Source organism: Lingula anatina, chromosome 2 (genome assembly GCF_051362555.1).
Source record: "Lingula anatina isolate TDL-2025a chromosome 2, LinAna3.0, whole genome shotgun sequence".
Taxonomy (NCBI): domain Eukaryota; kingdom Metazoa; phylum Brachiopoda; class Lingulata; order Lingulida; family Lingulidae; genus Lingula; species Lingula anatina.
Window position 1 is genome coordinate 2,350,518 of NC_141768.1, and position 10,770 is coordinate 2,361,287.

The 10,770-nt window shown below is 35.1% G+C and overlaps 1 protein-coding gene across 1 annotated transcript in view; it reads left to right on the forward strand.

Moving 5' to 3' along the window:
- Positions 1-10,482, forward strand: part of LOC147763324 (uncharacterized) — a 31,023-nt gene extending 20,541 nt beyond the window's left edge. Inside the window, exons 2-3 of the mRNA XM_087004713.1 lie at positions 1,256-2,054; positions 7,246-10,482. Coding sequence (XP_086860839.1) covers positions 1,262-2,054; positions 7,246-9,893 — 3,441 coding nt within the window. The 5' untranslated portion in view covers positions 1,256-1,261 and the 3' untranslated portion in view covers positions 9,894-10,482. The remainder of the gene's footprint in view (positions 1-1,255; positions 2,055-7,245) is intronic.
- Positions 10,483-10,770: the final 288 nt, after the last annotated feature.

Sequence of the window (10,770 nt, forward strand, 5' to 3'; positions counted from 1 at the left end):
ACATTGGTATTACCTGTTGAGCATAATTAAAATTTGATGTTGAATTTGCAGTTTAACATAATGTACTTTTGCATCAGAATTGACAGTAGCCTATTTTGTGCATAGTTATTTCCTGCTTTTTGTCTGTACATTTGACAGCTTTGCTGCCTTGTTTCTCTTGAAATACAAGAAGTCACATTTATTTCTCTTTTAAGTAAACAGTTATGTATTTTTCTAACCGATTTTAAAGATGGCTTTTCTCGATCGACCATTGATTTTCAATGTAAAATATAAGAGTATTTTTCTCTTGAAATACAAGAAATCAAACCTTTTTTGTTTAACGTTTAACAGTGCAGTACTTTTCTTAAAAGCTAAAAAGTGCAGTATATTTCCCTTCATCTTTGAAAATCAGTCTTTTACCTTGTTCAAATGAAACATCAACATGATATGTAAAGGAAACTTTTCTGTAGGGCAAGAAAAACAGTGTCAATTTAAAGTTAAACAGTGCAGTGTTTTTTCTGTTCATCCTTGAAAACCAGAATGTTTTCTTTGTTTAAATGAAACGCCCATGTAGAAATTTTTTTTATGTTTAGTGCAAGAAACAACATCTTTTTTGCTGTTTAAGTAACGCATGTAAACCACTTCTACTAGATTCTTATATGACTCAAATAAATTTGACTTGCCAAGGGATAAACTGAATAGATCACTCGATCAGCCATAAAAGACCTTTAGACTGCTCCTTTCTTTAAATTTTTGGTTGTAAATTTAACCTACTTTCCTGCCCCTTTGACATACAGCTTAGAATGCCAGCAGAAAAATCCGTTCAAACATCATTTTGGGGTAAAATTAAACAATGCCTTTTGGTAATTCTCTTAGTTATACTACTTGAAACTATATGCTGGCATTTGGTTGGTTTTTGTGACAAAAAATGACTGCATGCATCTGTAAAGGTTAACAATGCAGTATTATTTTCTTCTGAATATTTCCTAATGAAAAGACAACATGAGAGATGTTCTGCAGTGGGTCATGTTTAATTATTGTAGTTTTCGTCTGCTCAGTCATGTTATAGAATCGTTAACTGCATACTCAAGGATACACAGATATTAAAATGTACATTTATTAGTACTTATTAATATACAATAACCTCTATGCACTCGGTGCTCTTTGCAAACTATAAAAAAATACGTTTTCTATAAATTATCAAAGAGTTTTATTTTTTGAGTTTAATTACAAAAAAAGCTTTATATCTCAAGTTTTACTTTACTTTGTATTTCAGGTCACGATGCAGTACTACGCCAAGTTAGGGTGTCTTCTCATTGACCATGGAACAGAGGGAATCAGAAATTACTTCCGTAACCACATACTACGTGGACAGACACCACAGCAGTTCTTCACTACAAACAAGACACACATTGACAATCTCCATCATGGAAGACATGGGTGCAAAAGACTTATCAACAAGAGGCAATACGATCTGATCTTCCCTGCCAGTAATCAGCCGCCTGATTTGAAGGAATTTGACATCACCCTCATCTTTTTATTAATTCGACAGTTCCAAGTGGGGAAAATTCGTCCTAACGACCCAATTTGGGATACTCCAGCAAAAGCTACAGGTGCCCCACAAGACATGCAGGACATCATTCTTCTCAAGTTTGAACGTAATTCACTTGCTCATCGTGAATCAACTGACATCAGTCTCAGTGACTTTGAACAGAAGTGGACCACCATCTCCAGTGCAGTATTACGCCTTGGGGTGTTGACTCCGACAGAGATACAGCAGTTGAAAGACAAACAAATTGAACCTGAGAGGGAAATGTCCTATCAAATATACATCTTACGTGGCTTTCTGGAAGAGATGGAAATGCTAAGGTTGATGCAAAATATGGTTGTGAAATTAGACCATATGTATGCAAAGTTGGAGGATTTGTGTGAACGACAAGAGACGCTAATCTACCATAACGAAGTTCAACAAAATTTATCGTTCCAACAAACAACCCTTCACGTTGAACACCATACCCATCACGTGCATACAGAGGTACGTCCAGAGAGGAAACCAGAACAGGACATTTTGTCAGGTAATTATTCTACTTATAATGATCTTATTTTTATTAAAACTGTTATGCTACAGGGTCATGTATATTTATGTACAGACACAGATGTGTCTGTACATATAGCCATCATCTGCGTCTGTCGTCGTCGCCGTCGGCGCCGTCATCGCCGTCGTGCACTTTTACCGATAACACGATAAGTGGAACACCGTTTTACTTTTTGGCTTGAAACTTACAAAACTGATGAATATTCATAATCCGCAGGTCAAGTTCGAAAATCAGCATGATTTTCTGAATATCCATGATACTAATATTCTATTATTAAAAATTGATGGTCATTATGCTGTTAAACATTATGTAATATTGCATCAAAATTTGAAAAAAACCCTATTTTGGGCACTGCTCCCATGATGACCATTTAAGAAAAACCATGTCACTTACTGTTTTCAAACTTACAGGAAAGAAACATGGGGCTAAAATACAGTTTCAGTAGGCAATGCAGTCTGTTTGGTAATTTTTTCTGGCAGTTAACAGTTTTTTGTGAAAATTTAATTTCTCACTTATTGGCATTTTCAAGGTGTGACTTTGAAGTTCCATGATCCTGAAGACCTTTGCTTGTCACGTTTTCTGAATGTCCATGTTACTAATATTCTATTATTAAAAATTGATGGTCATTATGCTGTTAAGCATTATGTAATATTGCATCAAAATAGAAGAAAACACAATTTTTGGTGCTGCTGCTATGATGAGCATTATGGGAAAACCGTGTTATGACTGTCAAACCTTTAAAAAAGAAACACAGGACTAAAATGCAGAATGAGTTGGGAAAGCAGTCTAATTGGCTTCTTTTTCTGGAAGTTATACATTTGAGTGAAATATTCCTTATCTTTTTGGCATATTCATTGTGGGACTCGGAGCTCCCATGGACATGAAGCCGAATGGTAATCAAATTTTCTACATGTCCATGCTATTTATTGTCAATAATCAAAGATTGGTGATAATTATTCTATAATTTATTATGTAATGTTACATCAAAATTGACAACAATATTTTTGCATTGCTATTGCAAACATTATGAAAAGAAAACTGTGTTACTTATTATTATTTTTAACTTACAAGTATGATTTTTAGGATTGGCATGCAGTTCAAATTAGAAAGCCAGGTCAATTGGGTTATCATTTATTATTGAATTTATGCAATTTTGTGTGAAATTTTCATTTTTCTCATTCTGGCACTTTCTAAGTATAAACTTGAACTCTGATGGGCCTGAAGCCTTATGCTTTTACTTTCGTCGTTGTTACCTGTTGTGCATAATTAAAATTTGATGTTGACTGTGCAGTAAAACAATGTATTATTGCATCAGAATTGGTAGTCTCCTATTTTGTGCATTATTGTTTTGTGCTTTTCTTAAGATGTGACTTATGGGCCTGAAAGACCTTTGAGAGGGTCAGTCTGTTAATATCCCTTGGGTATCACGTAGCTAATTTCTGAGTTATAAAGTCATTTGCCTAATTGATAGGCCATTAAAGGAGATTACATAAAGCACACTTGCTGATATTTCCTTGTTAACTCCCAAAAGTTAAGCTCTCTGCTAGATTAATAATAAGGAAGCAGTGATAATTATGCAGGTTATTATATATATATATATATATATATATATATATATATATATATATATATAATCAAAGATTAAAAGTTTGAATGGCAGCTTCATTGAAATTTTATTTACCTCAGGCTCTGCCTAGGAGGTTATATTTTCACCCCTGTTTGTCTGTCATCAACATAACTCAAAAAGTTATGGACCGGTTTTGCTGAAATTTTCAGGAACTGTCAGAATTGGGCCAAAGAGGACAATGATTAGTTTTTAGTGGTGGTCTGGCTCAATAATCAACAATAATCAACAATTGCTGCCTTGGCAGAGGTCTGCACTCTCGGTGGTTTTCTAGTTTTGTTAGGTTTTCCTTTACAATTTTTTCTCAAACACTTGCATTTGTGACTTTTAACTCTCATCCGCTTGAGGCTCTGCACATTTTCTGTATTTCCACATAAGCAATTATATTTTGTTTTTTATGTCTTTAAACATTATATAAAATTATTTTATGCACTGTCATCATTTTTCAAATATTGAGACTTTCATCATGTGACTATAGTCTCTCATGGTCCTGAAACTGTAATCTTATTGAAGGGGTGGATTGAGACCATCTTCTGGGTCTTCTTGAAGACAGGTTATTAAGTTTATATTGACTGGTATCTATTTTTTTCTGTTGGAAGACCATCAAAATGGAGGATGGATTAACATAGATACTTTGGAATACTGTCAGAAAATATCTCAGTGTCCGCTCCTGTTATTGACCATGTTACCTGTTGTGCATGATTAAAATTCAGTGTTGACTGACAGTGCTATTATAAGCATTATTTATTATTGCATCAAAATTGACAAAATGACCTTTTTTTGCATCTTTATTTTCTGTTTTTTGTCTGTACATTTGACAGCTTTGCTGCCTTGTTACATTAGTTATGACACAACTGGATTACTTCTATTTTTGGTTAACAGATACAATGGTTTTACTCCAGTCTGTATGTGGACTAGGTCTCACCCAGTCTATATACCTCTACCTGACTCTTCAATTTTTATGTACAGACACAGATGTGTCTGTACATATAGCCATCATCTGCGTCTGTCGTCGCTGTCGTCGCCGTCACCGTCGCCAGGTCAAGTTCGAAAATCAGCATGATCGGGTCACTTTTAGGGAATTTATGCTGTCTTTTCACTTTTTTCAGCATATATGCAGCACCGATAACACGATAAGTGGAAAACCATTTTACCTTTTGACTTGAAACTTACAGAACTGATGATTATTCATAATACGCAGGTCAAGTTCGAAAATCAGCATGATCGGGTTACTTTTAGGGAATTTATGCTGTTTTTTCACTTTTTTCAGCATGTACCTGTATGCAGCACCGATAACACGATAAGTGGAAAACCATTTTTCCTTTTGACTTGAAACTTATAGAACTGATGAATATTCATAATACGCAGGTCAAGTTCGAAAATCAGCATGATCGGGTCACTTTTAGGGAAGTTATGCTGTTTTTTCACTTTTTTCAGCATATATGCAGCACCGATAACACGATAAGTGGAAAACCATTTTTCCTTTTGACTTGAAACTTACAGAACTGATGAATATTCATAATACGCAGGTCAAGTTCGAAAATCAGCATGATCGGGTCACTTTTAGGGAATTTATGCTGTCTTTTCACTTTTTTCAGCATATATGCAGCACCGATAACACGATAAGTGGAAAACCATTTTTCCTTTTGACTTGAAACTTATAGAACTGATGAATATTCATAATACGCAGGTCAAGTTCGAAAATCAGCATGATCGGGTCACTTTTAGGGAATTTATGCTGTTTTTTCACTTTTTTCAGCATATATGCAGCACCGATAACACGATAAGTGGAAAACCATTTTACCTTTTGACTTGAAACTTACAGAACTGATGAATATTCATAATACGCAGGTCAAGTTCGAAAATCAGCATGATCGGGTCACTTTTAGGTAATTTATGCTGTTTTTTCACTATTTTCAATATAAATGCAACACTGATAACACAATATAAGAAAAACGGATTGGCCAATTGTAATTATACTCAATCAATCTTAGTCAATCTTAGTCAATCTTACTAAAACGCAGGTTGAGTTCGAAAATAAGCATTATCGGGCCATTACTTAAGAAGTTATACTGTTTTTTCACATTTCCTCAGATTCAATTATTAGGCAAGTTAACAGTCTCATTATTTAACTAATAAGATGCCTAAAAGTGTTTGTTTGATATTTCCTGCATTTTTACAACATTGTTAGTTGATTATGTAAAAAACATGGTAAACTTGTTATCATGTATTGTGTAATAAAGTGTCAAAAATGGAAATAAACTCATATCATTGCAGTTTGTCAGATTCAATCATCCACTATGTTCAGAATCTCAGAATGGAGGAAATTGGACATTTAACACTGTTCTATTGATACTTTTCCCATCTCATCAATTTTCTTAGTTGGACATATAAAAATGGCAGTAAAATGTTTATTTTGTTTTATGTTAAAAAAGTGTTAAAAATGGAAATAAACCCATTTCAGAACAGTGCTGTCTTGTTTACATTTTGGCATTATCAAGGCATGACTTTGAAGTTCCATGGGCCTGAAGACCTTTGCTAGTCACATTTTCTGAATATCTGTGATACAAATATTTTATAATTAAAAATTGATGGTCATTAAGCTGTTAAACATTATGTAATATTGCATCAAAATGTGAAGAAACCCCCATTTTGGGCACTGCTCCCATGATGACCATTTAAGGAAAATCATGTCACTTACTGTTTTCAAACTTACAGGATAGAAACATGGGACTAAAATACAGCTTCAGTAGGCAATGCAGTCTGTTTTTTTTTTTTTTTTTTTTTTTTTTTTTTTTTTTTTTGCAGTTAAACAGTTTTTTGTGAAAATTTAATTTTTCACATATTGGCATTTTCAAGGTGTGACTTTAAAGTTCCATGATCTTGAAGACTTTTGCTTGTCACATTTTCTGAATGTCCATGTTACTAATATTTTATTAATAACATTTGATTGTCATTATGCTGTTAAACATTATGTAATGTTGCATCAAAATTTGAAGAAACCCCTATTTTGGGCACTGCTCCTATGATGACCATTTAAGGGAAATCATGTCACTTACTGTTCTCAAACTTACAGGAAAGAAACATGGGTCTAACATACAGCTTCAATAGGCAACGCAGTCTGTTTGGTAAATTTTTCTGGCAATTTAACAGTTTTTTGTGAAAATTTAATTTTTCACTTATTTGCATCTTTATTTTCTGTTCTTTGTCTGTACATTTGACAGCTTTGCTGCCTTGTTATTACTAGTAGGTTCAATGACACATAAATGTACATACATATACAAACCTCCATGTGTAGTTGTACACATGGGCATTAAATACACACCAAAAAAATGTAGATCTATCCTATTGTTCTTCGTGTTTCATTTGTGCAGTAAAAGGGAGCTGCTGAAATGTTTTTTATGCTAATTATTTACAGAATGTTTCTGTTTTTCTTTTGCATATTTAATCAGGAACTCCCAGAGCTTAATTCAAATGTCTATATACTCAGTAACACATATGCACACCCACGCACTTATTACAATTTGACTTTGTTTATTCTTCCAGAAAAACAGCTAACATTGCTTCAAAACCACCTGGCAGAAAGATACAACCGTGAGATGAGCTGTGTGCAGCGGATCCCCTGGGATGATACAGACACCATGAACATTGATGATGTGTTTGTAGATCTGTCTCTCATCCAAGAACAAAAGGAAGGTGGTGGCGTCAAAAAGGAATCACTCGAGTCTTACCAGGATATCTTCAAACCAGAAATAAGACGGAAAAGAATCATTGTCAGAGGTAAAGCTGGGTGTGGCAAATCAACAATTGCTGCAAAAATTACAGTTGATTGGGCAAGGTTTAAGATTCAGAGTTCAAATAGAAGTTCATCAGAAATATGTCTCTATAGCAGAACAAAATGCCCCAAAACAGAAGAGAGTCCTTTACATTATCTTGAAAATATATCTCTTCTGTTTCTTATCAGGTTAAGGTTTCTTGACAAAGACCAGACTCTGCTTGAATCAATCAAAGATCAGCTGATTGACCCATCCCTTGAAATTTCAGATGAAGCTCTGCAAATGTACATGCATTCTAATGCTGATAGAATCCTTATCATATTAGATGGTTATGATGAATATAACATAGATAGTGCCAACCCCCAGAATAACATATCCAAACTGATAAAAGGGGAAACATTTGCTAATGTAACAGTAATTGTCACTTCACGCCCATGGAAAGCACATGAGTTGTCCAAACATAGGCCCACTGACGTGCATGTAGAAGTAAAAGACATGTCCCAGTATCAAATGAATAAATTCATCAGAAACTACTTCACAGGTAGAGATCCAGGTCTTTGGTCTGTTTTGGAGTATGTGGAGGAATTCCATCTATCCTTATCACCCACCCCATTACTTTTACTCTTTGTATGCATTTTATGGGATATAAAAACTGCAGAAGAAATGCCCAATTCCCTCACGGCACTTTATCAAGAACTTGTAACCCTACTGTCGGACAGATATGTAGCCCGTCAAGAAAATCAAGAAACTGCAGAATGTTATCTAACAGAAAAGGCAAATATTATCGGTAAAATGGCTTTAGATGGACTGCTTTCCGGTAACCTTACCTTTGATGAGACTAATTCAAACATTAAGGATTTAGGGAATCAGATTTTTCACACAGGTATCATGTCTCGTACAAAACTTAGTAGCATTAGGAGAAAGGCTCACATATCAAGCTACTCATTTATCCACAAAACTGTGCAAGAATATTTTGCTGCAAAATACATGGTTGAAAGTTGTAAGGAAGTCTCTCAGTCAGAGTCAATTAAGACATTCTTAAGCCATGTTAACTGCTGGGCAAGGTTCGAAGATATGATAAATATCATACAATTTGTTTGTGGACTGTCTTCAGAAGTGGCAGCAGTGATCTTTTCTCATTTGCATAGCCTGGCTGACAAAGATGCAGATTTTAAATCTGCATATTTTGGATTCCTTAATCCTACTTTTATTCATCTAATAACTGAAATGTTGACAAACAATCGTGTTGTAGCCCGTGAACATATGCAATGGCTGAACCATCTCGAAAGTGAAGAGATCCGTAACATGCATCCCCCGATAGCAAATTGTATATTGCAATTCGCTCATCAGGTTACAGAGTGCAGCTTTACTGGCGAAGTAGATCTCAATGTTCACAAATTACAGTACCACACCATCTTCCCCTCTTTGAAGAGGCTGGAGATCATTGCTGAGTTTAATGAAGAAAGTTGTCGTAATTATCAATGTGCTGATCTAGACTCAAAGTTCTTGTTAGGTAGTCCCATAGACCGTTTTGAAGTGTTAGAAGGCTTCGAATTTTTACTGTCCCTTGAACCTCCATTTCCACCTTTGGAGGAGTTAAGTATCCTCGGTTGCCTTCTCGTTTGGAATTTGGTTGATTTGTTCCAACTGTTATCTACGAAGAGAATGGTCAACCTTATTTGTCTAAATCTGGAAATTTCAAGTATGACTGAGTGCTTAACGTGTCCGGCAGTAGGTAGGAGGTCCAAACCTAAAATAAAGGAAAATGTAAGAAATAAAACAGACCCATTCATAGTTACAGTACCTTTCCATCAAGATTACAGTCAACACCATATTTTAATTGACACCCTTTGTGACCTGGCCTCACAGCTGAAGCATTTGCCCAACTTAGAACGACTTGGACTTAGGAGTACTGATATAACACCCGTAGGACTGAAGTCACTGACAGACAATTTGCATCATGTACCTAGGTTGCATGATCTTGACATTTCTGGTAATTCTGTACACATGGGTTTTGTTTCCAACATTGACGTTCCAACTGTTATGACAGATCTTTTCCGTAAACTCCAATCAATGAACATGACACGTTTAAATATACGTGACTGTGACATTGGATTACTTGGTGACATGGCACCAGCAATGAAAGCTCTATCAGATAATCTTAAACAATGGAAGGAACTGTGGTATTTAGACATTTCTTATAATTCCATAGGGGAAAGTATCTCTCATCTAGTCGAGTCGCTGAATAGCACAGATCTCCCTCTTCTTGAAAGATTGTATGTTGCTCAAAATAACATGTTGAGTAAGTCATTGCAAAACGGACTTGCTGAAAAACTAAAAGCAATGCCAGGCTTGAGGCATGATGTCCCAAGTTCGATTTCCCTTCCTCTTGCATTATCAATTACTCCCGATGAATGATGTGTTTCGTAATATTGATCTAACTGTTAACTGACTGACCGTAATATTGATCTGATTGACCATCTTGTTCCCCTGAAAACTACCGACTACCACAGGCGAATCCTTCCACTTTACGGACCTATCAGTTTTACAAAGAAGAATTTCCCCCTCTGTTAAAGACGTACATGAATCAGTCATCAACAAATCTGCATGTCTAGTTTAAACTTGGACCCATTCTGTGTGAGTCCAAGGTTATCTCACACAAGAGGTGTGTATTGGCAAGTTTCCTGGTTTATTAGAACTTCTTTGAGAATTTGGCTTTATGTTATGTTATTGTATATACACATGTATATATACTGTTGCAGGTAATTCTGTTCACTAAAGCAATATCGGACAAAAAGACGTGCAATTTTAGCAAATACATGTCAAAATGCTTTGTAAATATCTATGTACATATAATTTAATCTTCATATTGTAAGAGTTCATAAACGTCATATGAAACAATTTTATTTGAAAGTGCATATATTGAACATTACTATGAGACGTATACTGTGTAATATTCCATAATAACAATAACAACAGAATTAGTAATAAAATTAACATTGTCAGTAAATAGCCGTCTTAGAGTTACTCTCATATACGCCTTATTGGACACTGCAAGATCCCTGTTGGTTTTTTTGGAAGGGGAAGGGAGCCGAACTCAATTTTTTCTTCTAAATACCCCCTCCCCATCACTGCCTTCATGTGAACAGAAATTACTTCTGCCATTATCAATGCGCAAGCTGCAAGATCCACGCTTTTTTTTTTTTTTTTAAGTGGACGGGAGTTGCATTCAATTTTTTCTACCTACTCATCACTGGTTTCATGTAAACTGAAATTTGTTGTTGTTATCAATGTA